Consider the following 16,673-nt stretch of genomic DNA (forward strand, 5'->3'; position numbering starts at 1 on the left):
GTGGAGCGCTGGGTGTGTGTGCTGGGGCGCTGGGTGTGTGTGCTGGGGCACTGGCTGTGTGTAGCGGGGCTCTGGGTGTGTGTAGCGGGGCGCTGGGTGTGTGTAGCGGGGCGCTGGGTGTGTGTAGTGGGGCGCTGGGTGTGTGTAGCGGGGCTCTGGGTGTCTGTAGTGGAGCGCTGGGTGTGTGTAGCGGGGCTCTGTGTGTGTGTAGCGGGAGGCGGGGTGTGTGTGTTTTTCTCTTTCTTTTCTCTCCTCTGCTTTTGTAACGGTGCTGATTGGATTGTGTTTGACAGATATGGAGTCTGGAGAGCGGCTGGCCTCCCCCGCGCCCCCCACCGCTCGCACCTCCTCCCCTGCTGCCTCCTCCTCCTCTTCCTCCTCCTCGTCCTCCCCGGCTCCCCACTCCAAGAGCAGTCTGGCCCCCAGCCCTGCAGCCTCACTGGGATCTACCCTCAGCACCTCTGGTAAGACTGCTTCATCACTCCGTGCCGTGCATCACACACACACACACACACACACACACACACACACACACACACACACGCATGGTCAACACCCTGTTAAGCTGCACATACAAATCCACAAAATCCACTATACACTTCCTAAAAATACACACAGAGACTGGTTTATGGAGAGACTGGTTTATGGAGAGACTGGTTTACGGAGAGACTGGTTTACGGAGAGGCCGGTTTACAGAGAGACTGGTTTACGGAGAGACTGGTTTACGGAGAGACTGGTTTACGGAGAGACTGGTTTACGGAGAGGCCGGTTTACGGAGAGACTGGTTTACGGAGAGACTGGTTTATGGAGAGACTGGTTTACGGAGAGGCCGGTTTACGGAGAGACTGGTTTACGGAGAGACTGGTTTACGGAGAGACTGGTTTACGGAGAGGCAGGTTTACGGAGAGGCTGGTTTACGGAGAGGCAGGTTTACGGAGAGACTGGTTTACGGAGAGGCTGGTTTACGGAGAGACTGGTTTACGGAGAGGCTGGTTTACGGAGAGACTGGTTTACGGAGAGGCCAGTTTACATATATGTTATATTTCTACTTCCCCATTAATAACCACTGTCTGCACTTTTAGAATAGAACAACTCCTCAATAACTAATGTCAAGGATATTAGCTGTGCACTGTGTAATGAGTGGCCTAGAAACTAAAAACCCCTCATGATTCACCTTTTAACTCAAGGTTCTCCTTTTTTTCAACACGAGGAAGGATGAGTTTAATGCGTTGCTGACTTCCCCCCAGTATTAATTATGTAGTTATTGTTAGGCCTGTGAAAACACCTTTTCTCCCAGACTCTGCCTTCCTCTGACAGCTTGGGTTGCTGCTGAAAAGCTGCTGCATTAATGAAGCCCAAACAATTAGAAAGCCTCTTTTGTGTAATATGGAACACACACACACACACACACACACACACACACACACACACACACACACACACACACACGTCTCCTGACAACCTCTTGCTATGTGGCTGCATCACTGATTTGTGTGTGTGTGTGTGTCTCAGGCAGTGCCTGCGTGATTTAACATGTCTGTCAGCCACTCAGTGTCTTCGTGCCAGCTCCAAACACCCAGGCCCTTTCTCTGCATTCTAATTGTGTTCTCAGAGCCATTATGCAGCATGAGGAACACACACACACACACACACACACACACACACACACAGGAGTCGACAGATCACACTGACCAGCAAATAGCATGCAAATGTAACACTGCAGTAGTTGTGTTGTCTCTCTTTCATGATAAGAAAAATGACAAAATAAAGCCCCCAGTATTTCTCTCTCTCCTCTCCCCCGTGTTGCTCCAATGAAGCAGCCATTAGGCCGTCTTCTCATGCATTATACATTGCCCATATCCCTCTGCGCCATAACCTGTACTCAGATTGTCTAGATAAGTGATTTTGGGCCGAGCGTCAAATGAAATGCTGAGAGGCAGGCTTCTAGCTCTGAAGTTGTGCCGAGCTTGATCAAGCCAAGCAAGAGTTCTTTCATATGAGACGTCTTGTTCCCGCGCGGAGCGGGAGGATGATTTATATTAATTATGAATTATATATACTATACATATTATATACCTACTGATGGCAAGGGGCGGCAGGTAGCCTAGCGGTTAGAGTGTAGGGGCGGCAGGTAGCCTAGAGGTTAGACTGTAGGGGCGGCAGGGAGCCTAGCGGTTAGAGCGTTGGGCCAGTAACGGAAAGGTTGCTGAATTGAATCCCCAAGCTGACAAGGTAAAAATCTGTCGTTCTGCCCCTGAACAAGGCAGTTAACACACTGTTCCCTGGTAGGCCTTCATTGTAAATAAGAATTTGTTCTCAACTGACTTGCCTGGTTAAAAATGTTTTCGAAATGCTTAAGTTGAGTGCAGAGTCTCCCACCACCAGTGGGATACATTGTTTTAGGCCTACTAGTTGAATTGCTTTTACATGTAGTTCGTTTCACCGTTATGTTTTTGTTTCGATGAATTGCAATAGTTTTTCATTTCTCCTAGCCTGACGTACAGTACTCGTTCAACACACTTTTAAAGCTATTGGAATGTGATGGAAAAGGTCAATTCATCCTCCTGCCACCTACACTAGTCACAATTAAAGGAATATCCACTCTGTGTTAATGGGACATGTGACATCAGATTCGGTAACTAGGAGCCATTTTAACAGTCAGAACACTCCTCTATTGTCATATGAAAGCCGTTGGAACTATTTGTTGTTGTTGAGGTATCAGCAGATCAGAGAGAGAGGAATTCATTCAAGGTCTTTTGCCAACCTGCCAATACTACTTGAGAAAAACATTGAAGATATCTCAGATGAGCAAGAACAGTGGTGGAATGAGATGGGAGGGGGGCTTGCAGTGTGTCATTGATGAGGACGCATGTAGAACTCTTTCCTACTGGGATCGGCTCACGGATGCAATTAACTTTAAATCTGTCCATGGAAATGTGATTGACTGCAACAAACAACAAATTAATCCCCCTTCGGCTAGCATCCTCCGAACACGGAGGAAAAAAAGGCCCGGCGCTTTTTTAGAATGCAGTTGTGTTTGTCAGAGAGAGTGGAGGAGGAGGGTGGAGGAGAGAGAGAGAGAGAGAGGATATCAGGTAATCCTGTATTTCTGCTCGGCTGCTCGCTTCTCTCCAAATTTCTGATTTAATTATTCTCCAGCTGGAAGCGCATTAATATTGAAAAGGCATTTGCAGATGTCACTCTGTTGCTCGGGGAAGGTCGGTCGAGGCGAGAGTGACAGGCAGGGTTTTGGCGGGAGGGAGACGCGACGGAAGTGGCTGCTTGCTGCTGGCCTTTCGGGGGTTGTGTTTTGTATTTTCAGTCATTTGTCTCCGTATCCGCTAGCTGACTTTGGCACGGCAAGGCACTCCATATTCAGCATATTCTAATGAAGTACACAAGGTATTTCTCTTCTCTGTCGTGGGCGCAGCAGACTAGGGCCTTGAAGCCGGCTCAAAGGGCATTTTCTCATGTGTCGCCACACCACTCTGCCTCTGGCACGCTGGCTGGCACTCTTTGTTTCCCTCCCCACCTCCCACTGAGCATTTAAACTCCGCTTCCCACAGGCAAATAAACATTTTTATGAACCTATTATGATTTTGAAGATATCTTCCTCAATCTCCGTGGATTCCATATTACTGGTTTACAATATGGAGATAGCATTTAGGCCATTTTAGGAATTTGCCTCTAGGGAAATTACACCTTTACATTTCATTAGTCCTGAATTGCTGCTGAAAAGATGCTCCCAGTATTAGGCCTACAGTACCCTTGTGCATTTTATGATATTGTAGGTACACAGTCCAGCTTAATGTCGAAGAGTTGGAGCGTGAACCCTTTCCTCTCTTCTGTAAGTGAGAGCTTCTAATTTAAAAAACGAATGTCTTCAGAGATAAGTCTCTCACTGTTGCCGCCTGTTATAGACCCCCCCTCAGCTCCCAGCTGTGCCCTGGACACCATATGTGAATTGATTGCCCCTCATCTATTCTCAGAGTTCGTTCTGTTAGGTGACCTAAATTGGGATACGCTTAACACCCCGACAGTCCTACAATCTAAGCTAGATGCCATCAATCTCACACACATTATCAAAGAACCCACCAGGTACAACCCAAAATCCGTAAACATGGGCACCCTCATAGATATTATCCTGACCAACTTCCAAATACACCTCTGCTGTTTTCAATCAGGTTCTCAGCGATCACTGCCTCATTGCCTGCATCTTCTATGGGTCCGCGGTCAAACGACCACCCCTCATCACGGTCAAACGCTCCCTAAAACACTTTTGCGAGCAGGCCTTTCTAATCGACCTGGCCCGGGTATCCTGGAAGGATATCGACCTCATCCTGTCAGTCAAGGATGCCTGGTCCTTCTTTAAAAGTAATTTCCTCACCATCTTAAATAAGCATGCCCCTTTCAAAAAATGTAGAACTAAGAACAGATTGGTTCACTCCAGACCTGACTGCCCTCGATAAGCATAAAAACATCCTGTGGCAGACTGCAATAGCATCGAATAGTACCCGCAATATGCAACTGTTCAGGGAAGTCAGGAACCAATACACGCAGTCAGTCAGGAAAGCAAAGGTTAGCTTTTTCAAACAGAAATTTGCATCCCGTAGCTCTTACTCCAAAAGGTTTTGGGACACTGTAAAGTCCATGGAGAATAAGAGCACCTCCTCCCAGCTGCCCACTGCACTGAGGCTAGGTAACACTGTCACCACCGATAAATACACGATAATCGAGAATTTCAATAAGCATTTCTCTACGTCTGGCCATGCTTTCCTCCTGGCTACCCCAACCCCGGGCAACAGCTCTGCACCCCCTGTAGCTACTTGCCCAAACTTCCCCAGCGTCTCCTTCACCCAAATCCAGATAGTAGATGTTCTGAAAGAGCTGCAAAACCTGGACCCGTACAAATCAGCTGGGTTAGACAATCTGGACCCTCTCTTTCTAAAATGATCTGCCGCCATTGTTGCAACCCCTATTACCAGTCTGTTCAACCTCTCTTTCCTATCATCCAAGATCCCTAAAGATCGGAAATCTGCCACAGTCATCCCCCTCTTCAAAGGGGGGGACACTCTAGACCCAAACTGTTATAGACCTATGTCCATCCTGCCCTGCCTTTCTAAAGTCTTCGAAAGCCAAGTTAATAAACAGATCACTGACCATTTCGAATCCCACCGCACCTTCTCCATTGTGCAATCCGGTTACCGAGCTGGTCACGGGTGCACCTCAGCCACGCTCAAGGTACTAAACGATATCATAACCGCCATCAATAAAAGATTGTACTGTGCAGCTGCCTTCATCAACCTGGCCAAGGCTTTCAACTCTGTCAATCAATCACCGTATTCTTATCGTATTCTTACCTTGGTTTCTCAAATTACTGCCTCGCCTGGTTTACCAACTACTTCTCAGACAGAGTTCAGTGTGTCAAATCGGAGGGCCTGTTGTCCGGACTTCTGGCAGTCTCACAGGGCTCAATTCTCGGGCTGACTCTTTTCTCTGTATATATATCAACGATGTCGCTCTTGCTGCGGGTGATTCCCTGATCCACCTCTACGCAGAGGACACAATTCTGTATATATCTGGCCCTTCTTTGGACACTGTGTTAACAAACCTCCAAACGAGCTTCAATGCCATACAACACTCCTTCTGTGGCCTCCAACTACTCTTAAACGCTAGTAAAATTAAATGCATGCTTTTCAACCATTCGCTGCCCACACCCGCCTGCCCGATTAGCATCACTACTCTGGACGGTTCTGACTTAGAATATGTGGACAACTACAATTACCTAGGTGGCTGGCTAGACTGTAAACTCTCCTTCCAGACTCATATTAAACATCTCCAATCCAAAATTAAATCTAGAATCGGCTTTCTATTCCACAACAAAGCCTCCTTCACTCACGCCGCCAAACATACCCTAGTAAAACTGACTATCTTACCGATCCTTGACTTTGGCGATGTCATTTACAAAATAGCCTCCAACAGTCTACTCAGCAAACTGGATGCAGTCTATCACAGTGACATCCGTTTTGTCACCAAAGCCCCACATACCACCCACCACTGCAACCTGTATGCTCTAGTGTTGGCCCTCGCTGTATGCTCTGTATGCTCTAGTCGGCTAGCACGCGCTCCAGCAGGTATATCTCACTGGTCATCCCCAAAGCCAACACCTCCTTTGGCCGCCTTTCCTTCCAGTTCTCTGTTGCCAATGACTGGAACGAATTGCAAAAATCGCTGAAGCTGGAGATTTATATTTCCCTCACTAACTTTAAACATCAGCTATCTGAGCAGCTAACTGATCGCTGCAGCTGTACATAGCCCATCTGTAAATAGCCCATCCATTCTACCTACCTACCTCATCCCCATATTGTTTTTATTTACTTTTCTGCTCTTTTGCACACCAGTATTTCTACTTGCACATCATAATCTGCACATCTATCACTCCAGTGTTAATTTGCTAAATTGTAATTACTTGCTACTATGGCCTATTTATTGCCATACCTCCTCACTCCATTAGCACACACGGTACATATACTTTCTTTTTTTTCTATTGTGTTATTGACTGTATGTTTATTTATTCCATGTGTAACTCTGTGTTGTTGTTTGTGTCACACTGCTTTGCTTTATCTTGGCCAGGTCGCAGTTGTAAATGAGAACTTGTTCTCAACTAGCCTACCTGGTTAAATAAAGGTGCAATTAAAAATAAATAAAAATAAAAAGATAATCTAATTGTAACTCAGGCTTAACCAACCAGACAGTTATGTTATGTAATATGATGTTATATGGACATTTTAATTTGATTCCCTTGATCATCTCAGCAATTTAGCCTCTACATTGTATTTTCACTTCATGCTCCCAGCATCACTATATCGTTGAATATATATAGCTGTTTTAGGGCATGCAAAATGAAAGTACTTTAGCTTAGGCCTAATTATGTTTAGTCTTTGTTTTTTTCTCTCACTTATGACAGCCAGATAGGCAGGCGCAAATGTTCTGGTTCTTTTCTGTGCGTCTCAACTCCATCATCTGATTCTGTAGAATTTGGGGGCATCACACTCACACAGCACTCACTGGGCGTGTTGTAGGTTGACATTTTCACAAGCTCGGTGAATAACACTTTACATCGCCTGTCATCACTTTTTATGCATACATATTACCTGGCTCAAAGAGAGCTAGTCTTCGCCCCGCCGCAGCCCCCCTCCCTCCCTCCCTCCCTCTACCAGCCTCTCTCTTTCTTTCTTTTTCTCACCCTTCTGTAATGGAAATTGAATTTGCATGAAATATGCTCAGACCAAATTGCATCTGACTGTGCGAGGAGACAACGCGCTCCGGTTGCCCTGCCAGAAATGGTTGTACTCAGGTTTAGGGGAAAGCTTGATGACGATCATGTTGAAGTATTCCTCTTTTTGGGGGGGGGGGGGGACAATGTGCTGCTGAAATTTAAATAAAAAAGGTTTGGAGGAAAGTATTAGGAACAGGCTCTATCACAGGTACACCTCTCAAACACCACACCACTGACATTTTGAAGGACCGCGACTCGCTTGTTATTCGGTCTACCACTGATTTAGCCTATTTGAGCTCCTTTCATTTGCGTGGTGACGGATATAATGGAGTAGCGAGGAAGGATCAGTGCTATACAGTACCTGTAGAAACACTTCAACTACACTCCCAGCTGTCCAAATGTCCCGCTGCTCAGCCCGCATCCGTTTCAAGTTTCTTGGTAGATACAAAATCGAATACTTATGCAAATTTCTCACGTTAAATATATTTTAAAAATGTATCTGCCCCTGAGAACATTCTCTTTGTAGCCTAATTTAACAAATCAGCTCCTCCTCAGAAAATATAATATGAATTGTCGACTGCTATCGCTCTTTTTGTCTTCTTCTCGCTCTCTCTCACCTGCTGAAGTACAGCCTAGAACTCTGTCTATCTAGAACATGCATGATGCGCATCTCCCCTCTGAGTAGTGTCTCTGTCTCAGTCACTGTCTGAGACAGAGACACAGTCTGAGCTGCTCTGTTCTGTGTTTTCACAAGCATGGGTAATCCTGTCAAGCTCCAATCCAGGGCAATCTTTGTCCTTTACGCTGCCTAATGTCTTGTTGAATATACATAAAATATCATCTTACCCAGCAGAAAACCTGTAGGGGGAGAGGAGAAAACGTCATTAAACTTGAACACACAGAAGGGATGAATACCTAAGAAGCCAGCGAGAGGGTATTTCGAGGGCACGGCGAACCCTTGAGTCATCTCAGAATTCAATTCAGTTTATTTATACCCCAAACAGAAGCACACTGCTGATCAAATCAAACGTTATTCGTCACATGGTTTGTAAACAACAGTTGTGGACTAACAGTGATATGCTGACTCAGGGCCCTTCCCAACAACGCAGAGAGAAAGAGAATAGAGAAATAATAGAACGTCAAACACGTGATAATAGAAGTAATAACAGATACACAATGAGTAATGTGACAACTGCTGATGTGACTACTGAAGTCAAAAGGACTTAATAAGTACATTTGATGTATTATTATTATTCTGTTGTACTGTTTGTCCATCAGGTCGTTTGTATGGGGTGATGAGCGACCAGCAGCCCTACACGTTGTCAAGTGCCTTCCCCCTGGTCAGCCACCCAGCCTTCGGCCTGTACACCACCAGCTCAGGACGCCCAGAGTTTGGAGGCCTGGGGTCGTTGGGGTCCCTGGGTTCTCTGGGGTCCTTGGGGATGTCTGCTGCCCTGGCCGCACATCCCCAGCTGGGAGCTCTGACGGGTAAGAGGAGGGGCCCAGGTGTGGGGCTTGGACAGGTGTAACATGACTCAGTCCAGGAGATTTACTTAACCTGAGCAGCAGATGGATGAAACAGCATGACTAATCAGTATTTAAGGGTGTGCTAACTTCTAATACTCTTTAGGCGATTGTAATTGATATACCGTACTGAACTTAGTGGATGAGACAGAATGACACTGATGTCCTCCTCCTTGTCCTCTCTCCATCAGAATGGTGGCGAGCAGCAGAGGCCCACAGTAGGGGGCAGCAGCCTTCCTCCCGCCGTTCCTGGGCCTCCCCACAATGTTCACCCCCCACATCCAGCAGAACCACAGCCCCCTGCAAGCCCCCTCCAGGACCCCCAGCAAAAACGGACAGACCCCCAAAGGTACAGCTACGCCCATCCTTCTTACATTGAACCCTTCCAAGTGCTTCATTCTGACCTATCCAGATAATAACAACTTAGAACAAAGGTGATAATTGCGACACTTCCTGTGCTCGTAAGGGGGAAATATGTATTGTATTGTAGCTGTATATTGGCACAGAGTGTGAAGAAGCGTCTCACACCTGTTCAAAAGCAGCAAATGATTTTACCGCCAGGAAATAAAAGGTACCCTTAAGAGGGTGAGGTATTTAAAGCGCAACGTTTTTTTTTACCCCTCTGGCAATTGCGAGAGATGTGAATGAATTAATCATTCCTGTAAGCAGGTGGTGGAAACTGTTCACAGGGATTAAGTGAGAGGCTCCCTAGTCTCGGCAGTCTCCGGCTCCGTGATGAGATTTCTCCCGTCGAGAACCTTATAATGACTTGCAGTCTCAGTTAATGGCGTATGTGCATGCTTTTTCTTCTTCTTCTCTCTATCTTTTTCTCTCTTTCTCTCTCTCTCTCTCTCTCTCTCTCTCGCTCTTTCTTTCTCTCTCTCTCTCTCTCTCTCTCTCTCTCTCTCTTTCTCTCTCTCTTTCTCTCTCTCTCGCTCTTTCTTTCTCACACTCTCTCTTGCTCTCTGTCTCTCTCACTGTACCCTTTCTCTCTTAATCTACATTCTTCATTTGATGCTGCCTTCTCATTTATCTTTTATTATGTAAACCTCTCATGTTGTGCTCACGCCATGTTCAGCATGCCTAAATGAGGTACGCATTAAATCAATATTTTCGTAAGGCTTTTTATTCTCTTCCGCATTCAGAAGAACCCCAGATATTTCATTAGCGTTTTTACTCGCAATGTCTCGTTGCTCAGGTGAGATTGAGATGCTGTGTAACGGTGTGCTGTGCCTCTTTCCGTGCGATTTCAGGGGTGAACGGGGCAGTGAACGGAAGTGGGGTCTCCTCCCCAACCATGCAGGGGTCTTACTCCATGAACGCGTCCCCATCCCTGGGTGCCTCCCAGGCTGTTAAGGGCCCCAAGGCCAGGGGTCCCAGGAGCAGCCCTCACAGCCAGAGCCACACAGCAGAGCTACAGCTGGAGAAAGTACCCTGCAAACCTAAAGACAAGGTCAGCTCAATGATGTATTGGCTCTAGATTACTGATGACAACGTTGTGAAAATTATGCGCGCACTTCGACGTGGCCGGAAGCCGCGTTGTTATGATTCTGAACGCTCAGATAGCTAGCAACGATGGCAAGAAGCTGCCATGTTTTAGGTAGCTTGTTTCAGCTCGTTGTATCTTGTTATTGATACCAAGAGGTGTTTTGACGGATTCCATGTCAATGCTAATATTGCAAAAAATCGATAGTGCTCATTATACAATTGTATAATTTGGAGATGAAATATAGTTTACATGTTGTTAACAGCCTAAGCCAGCTCTGCCTGTTTTGCCCCATAGTTGTGCATTCGTTGGTTTTGTTGCTAAAAGATAACCTGTCTATAGCTATAGTAAAGCCTGAAGTATTTGACTTGGGGTCCATTTTGGACGTTTTAAGTTTTCCATTTCCAGTTTAGAAACAACAATCAAATGGTTCAAATGTACACGGGGTGCTTTATTGATTGTCAGCTCTCTGCCTTAATGAAGAAGCCCAGTAAAAAGCCAGCAGAGGTCGCTGGGGTCAGTGACAGCGAATCAGGCTCTTCCTCGGACAGCTCCAGCGACGGAGCCATCAGCAGCGACCTGGAGGACCTCGGAGGGGAAGAGGAGGACGACGATGATGACGACGACGATGATGATGAGGATGAGGAAGAGGAGGGAAAGAGCGAGGCGTGGAACTCTGAGAAGGAGAAGGCGAGGCGGACGAAGAAAAAAATGAAGGTACAGTGATAGTGAGTAGTACTGGTAGTGTGTAGCTACTTGTCTGTGATGTGCTCCGGGGTGAGCTAACAGTAGGCTTCCTCTCCTCCCTCTCCAGATCAGGACACTAAGCTCGGGCATGAAGGAGGCCCAAGACAATAGGAACAGCCTGCCCCACAGCCTACACTCCGACCCCCCCAACCTGGTCCCCTCACAGCACTCCCCCTCTACCCTGTCCCAGAGCTCCCCCCTGTCTCTCCAGACCTCCCGGCCCAGAGAGGAGGGTCTCCAGCAGCACCTCAGTGTCATCCAGTCCACGGGCCTAGCAGCCAGCTCCAAGCCCCTGGCCCTCCTCACCCAACCCCGCAGGGAAACCTCCCCATCAACCGTCTCTGCCTCTCCAATCCCCCTCATCACCTCCCCCAAAGGACGCACCACAGCCTCCCCCAAGCCGCCCAAGCTTCTGCCCTCCTCGCCGCAGCACCCTCCCCTGTCCCTCTGCTCTTCCTCCAAGCCCCTGTCGGTGCCCTCCCTGGCCCGCTCCGTACCCCTGTCCTCCTCGCCTCAATCCTTCCCTCTCCTCACGTCGCCCATGGCCAACTCCCAGCAGCCCAAGCCTCTGAAGACACCTGGCAGTGGGAAGGCTAGTAAGAGGAAGTTGCTGGAGGAATCACTCTCTCAGATCAACGAATTCAGGCTCAAACAGGTTGGTCCACTGTCCTTTCTGCCACTAGCAAGGAGTATGGTACCAAGAGTATCAAGTATGACTTGCCTAGTTAAATAAAGGTTAAACTAAATAAATACACGTTTAAAAAAATCCCAGTATTCACACAGTAGCTCTTTTTCCCATAGTCAAATAATACCACAGATTGGTAACTGGCTAGTTTAGCTTTTCACCTCATTTGGATAATCTAAAAGCGGTCGAACATGAAACGGTTTCTCATTTCACAGTTAGAAGGTTGTTCGTAGTTCATGGTAACACTGTAGACGAGCTGCAGTAAGAGGGCTGCTTCCAGCCAGAGAGAGTCAGAGAGGGAAGTGGGAGTCCTGTCCGAGTCATTTGATTGGGTGTCCTGCTGTGCTGCTCAGCCTGTAAACCAAAAGGTTAACCAAAAGGTCAATGCTTTTGGCCTCATTACCTCAGCAAAGCAGACGGCACATATAGTTACTGTATGTATTTATTACCGTTTTACTCTCCATTAAACACATTCACAACTAGATGGAACATATACACATTTATCACCTTCTGCAGTGCATTGTGGACCTCTCGGATGTAGTGGAAATGGTCATTGAAATAGTAGTTCATCGATTAAGCTAATTCCTATGGCTCCGGCCCCCTAATTGGAAATCTAGCCTTTTCCCCTGTTCTATTTTACCGGTGCTGAGGTAATTTTTTTAGCCAAAGGCCTCGGCATTCCCCCAGTGGTTCAGGAACTGTTACTGTATTACATGGTCTGTGAAATTGATTTGTTTCACTTGATATCACATCTAGTTGAATGTACATGTCGAAGCCCTAACCTGTGTTTGCTGAAACACGGTGCCACGCCAAACGTGACTGTCGTTCTATAAAATCTGCCATTATGCTGTTTAAAGTAAAAACCCAGATGCATGACGCTAACACTTTTCACAGACTCATAACTGTAGTAATTTAAGTGAGATACGGGAACTGGAAGCTGCTTTTCAGCAGCTTTACTCTTTACTTTGTACAATGCCTGTGGTTATGGCCATGTTATATGCCATTGGCTCCAGGCTTCTGTTCTCGGCACAGTGAGACAGTGAGCCAGGCATTGTGCTTCATCACCAGCTTGAATAATCAACGTAGATGTAAATTGACAGCTGGCACAATTATGCTGTTTTCTCTTTTCTTTTCCCTTGTTTTATCCCCCTCCCTCCCTCCCACCCGCCGTTCCAGTCTTTACTCTCGCAAGGCCAGACTTTCCCGGCGGCACAGCCCAAGAAGCAGCAGGGTCACAAAACCTCTAGGAAGGCTGCTGGGGTGACGTCATCCTCCTTGCCGCCCCCCAAGCTGTCCTCCTCGGAGAGTCCGTGTGGCGGTGGCAGAAGCACAAAGTTGCCCCCTGCTCCCCTCCCCCCTCCCCCGCAGAACAACCACTCCAACCTCTTCCTGTCCAGCGCTCTCCTGGGCCTAGCTTCCCACCCCAACGGAGTCATCCAAAGCACCACGGCTCAGGACGCGCCGCTAGCCCTTATCACCAAGCCCCGCAAAGACTCCAACAAGGACCTCTCTCGGGCAGGGGCGTCTCTCTCACTGCCCGTCAACCTCAGCACCGGCGGAAGGGTCCACTCGGCCTCCTCTCAGGGCCCCCCGGCGCGGCCCGCTACCTCACCCTCACCGGCCACGGCCCGGGGCCCCAGGAAGATCAAGGCCCCCAAGGCCCCTAACCTCCAGGTTCAGGCCCATGCCCTGGCCCCCATGGCAGCCTGGAAGGGCCTCTCTCAGAGTCACCTGGTGCAGTCTCTGGTGGACCTGTTCAGAGGGGCCGAGGCCGGCCTCCCAGGTCTCCCTAGCAGCAAGGACTCGGATGACTCTGTTGAGGATGACGACGACGACGACGACGATGATGATCTGGATGATTTGGAGGATGATGAGGAGGACTCGGATGACAGCTTGTCAGGTTAGATACCGTTCTGACCATCCTAATGGAAGGCACATGCAATGTTTTGTAGTGTACAGATTCTTTGTTGTTGGGGGGGGGGGGGGGGTTATGGTGATGTACAGCAGTGAACACCATTCAACCAGTGATAACCCCTCTCTTTCTGGTACCCTCCTCTCAGATTCTGACAGTAACTCGGACAGCGACAAGGACGTCTCCGGTGGCAAACTGAAGGACCCGAAGCTGAAGCTGCCATCGTCAGGCTCCGTCTCCAAGAGGGAGAAGACCCCACTCAAGCTAACCAAAGGCCACGCCTCCTTACTGAGCAGCACAACCAATCACACAGCCGCCAGCTGCTCCCCACTCAACCTGCAGGTCATCAAGACGCCCAACATCGTCACCAGCTCCAGTGCCTTGGCCTATCACAACTCTCCTTCCTCCTCCTACTCCCTGGTCACGCCCCCAGGTAACCGCAGGCAACACTCCTTAAACTTCTTTACCTACTCTGCCAAAGCTACTCATACAGCAGAAGCACAAAAGTGTTGAGGACACGTAACCACACTGGAATAGCTAAGCTCACCATTATATGCTATCATCTTCAGATGGTTGTGGGGAGAGAACAGGAAGAGGAAACAGGGGGGGGGGGTCTATTTTTAGTTAGCCGGGCGGTTGGCTGGCCTAACAGGCCTGGGTTCCTGTAGGTGCATGTCCTTGGGCTTAACAGGCCTGACAACTTGTTTGGCACTTCTGCCATGCCCGAGCTTTCTTTCTTTGTTTCTTTCTTTCTTTCCCCTCTCCTCTCCTTCCTCTCTCTCTCAGCACTGGGAGATTACCCAGCTTAGGAAAGGAAATAACACACACACACAGACACAACAAGGAAGACTGGAATTTTCCAACAGAGATTCCAATCTTCCTAAGCACATTTCAATTCAACATGTTTTGTTGTCCATCAAATTCACATTGGAATGTCAGTGATTTTTTTCAGGACGTATTTCAGTCATTTCCTTAAGTTGCTTTCAGAGCACGGAGTTTCTCAATACTCTACCTGGTTAAATAAACGGAACACAGAAACAATAAGACACTCTCATGACCACAGCTGGTGGGTTGGAGACACAGTGGCAGCCCCGTTTGTCTCAGACAACGAAACACTGCTCATATTCAGCACTGTGGTGCTGTGGCTATGGGTGGGTGTTTTGGGCAGTAGCTCTGCATGTGGCTGTAGCTGGGTGTTTAGGGCTATGGAGAGAAGGCTTTGACTGTGTATTGTTCAGTCTGACTAACGGGTTCATTCTCTCGCTCTCTCTCTCACTCTCTCTCTCTCTCTCTCTCTCTCTCTCTCTCTCTCTCACCAGGCGCAGGGAAAAGAAAGAGGGTGATGGATGAGCAGGAGTTGAGGATACCTCTGGAGTTGGGGTAGGTTGAGTGGAGACGTGAATTGATAGGCTCTCTCTAGCAATGGCAAAGCCTCTGGCATTCGGTCACTCACAGTTTCCTTCCGTCCGTGTGTTTCCCAGCTGGCAGAGAGAAACGCGGATCAAGAGCGCGTCCGGGAAGATGCAAGGCGACGTGGCGTACTACGCGCCATGCGGGAAGAAGTTGAGGCAGTACCCAGATGTGGTGAAGGTAAAGAGTAACCCCTATCCCTCAGACTAGCCTTACACTAGCAACTCGCCTCACCCTCACGCTAGTGCTCACTTAGCATCAACAATAACCCCTGTGACCTTAACATGAGAAGAGCTGGAATCCTCATTTCCCCAATCCCTTCCTCTGCCTACTAAAAGCTGACCTGTCGTTAGAGCATTCTGATTCTCACTGTGCTTTTGCTCAATTTCCCCCCTAATTCTTTTGATGCTTAGTAGTTGAATCGTCACTTTAGTTTTTAGCTTCCGCCACTGTATCTAGGTCGCTTTTCAATGTCACACTTTTACATACTTTCACATTGGATATCCCTTGTCTCACCAAACGTCATTATTTTCTCTTCTGTAGTATCTATCCAGAAATGGAATAAGTGGCATCACACGCGATAATTTTAGCTTCAGTGCAAAGATAATGGTTGGTGACTTCTATGAAGCCAGAGAAGGACCCCAGGTGACCTCTTTCATCTATCTATTGCCCGTTAAAATGTGTTTATTTCCTCTTTTCATGTACAGTAGAAACTGTATAGTGACTTAAGCAGTTCAGGGACATTGATAGAAATCAGCTATAGACTCCAGTAGTCCTACCACCTAGCCCCCTTTGTCTAGGGAGTCATTTAATAATCCGTTGACATTACTTCCACAGGTGACCAGTCATATACTGTACAGTAGAATAGTTTAACTAGCTGAATGGGGAATGGAATGCATTGTAGTGGTGTTCATATCACAGGTAGAAATTGGGCCATTTTCCGGTTCTTATCTTTGTAGTCCAGTAATAACACTATGCATTGCATATTTTGATCTGCCCTCTTTTCTGTCATGAGTTGATCGATCTAAAGAGTCAAACCTAGAGTAACAGTAGAGTAATCAAAGCAACTGAAGTATGTTAAAGCCGTTTATTACCCACACGACACAAACTGCCCCTCTACCCTGTTGTTTCGCTCCCGTCCTACCCGCAGGGTCTGCAGTGGAGCCTGCTGAAGGACGAGGACGTCATCCCTCATATCCTGGCCATGGAGGGCCGGCGGGGACGGCCCCCCAACTCAGAGCGCCAGCGCGGGGCCGAGGGGGGAAAGGGCTCCCGGAGAAGGAAGGGCCGGCCACCCAACGTGGGAGAGGGTCTGGGGTTGGGGGCCGAGGTGCCTAGCCCCAGCGAGGCCAAACTCTTACGCAAACTGGAGGCCCAAGGTGAGGAGAAGAAAAAAAATGAAAAGACCTCCGTTTGAAGTCTGTGAATGCTACCTGCCAAACATGTTTGGTCACACAGTAACGTTCCATCACCTCTCTCTGCAGAGATAGCCAGGCAGGCGGCCCAGATGAAGATGATGAGGAAGCTAGAGAAGCAGGCCATGGCCAGGGCAGCCAAAGAGGCCAGGAAGCAACAAGGTACACTACATCTGAGTGTATACACTATTCCCCACTGTCCTCTTGTAGAGATG

At 48.0% G+C, this 16,673-nt stretch overlaps 1 protein-coding gene across 1 annotated transcript in view; it reads left to right on the forward strand.

Moving 5' to 3' along the window:
- Positions 1 to 16,673, forward strand: part of LOC115126019 (bromodomain adjacent to zinc finger domain protein 2B-like) — a 93,160-nt gene that overhangs the window by 62,782 nt on the left and 13,705 nt on the right. Inside the window, 14 exon segments of the mRNA XM_065018798.1 lie at positions 294 to 464; positions 8,558 to 8,767; positions 8,995 to 9,027; positions 9,030 to 9,152; positions 10,057 to 10,256; positions 10,773 to 11,006; positions 11,104 to 11,691; positions 12,898 to 13,621; positions 13,782 to 14,066; positions 14,953 to 15,013; positions 15,115 to 15,223; positions 15,587 to 15,688; positions 16,194 to 16,422; positions 16,528 to 16,620. Coding sequence (XP_064874870.1) covers positions 296 to 464; positions 8,558 to 8,767; positions 8,995 to 9,027; positions 9,030 to 9,152; positions 10,057 to 10,256; positions 10,773 to 11,006; positions 11,104 to 11,691; positions 12,898 to 13,621; positions 13,782 to 14,066; positions 14,953 to 15,013; positions 15,115 to 15,223; positions 15,587 to 15,688; positions 16,194 to 16,422; positions 16,528 to 16,620 — 3,160 coding nt within the window. The 5' untranslated portion in view covers positions 294 to 295.

Source organism: Oncorhynchus nerka, linkage group LG5 (genome assembly GCF_034236695.1).
Source record: "Oncorhynchus nerka isolate Pitt River linkage group LG5, Oner_Uvic_2.0, whole genome shotgun sequence".
NCBI lineage: Eukaryota > Metazoa > Chordata > Actinopteri > Salmoniformes > Salmonidae > Oncorhynchus > Oncorhynchus nerka.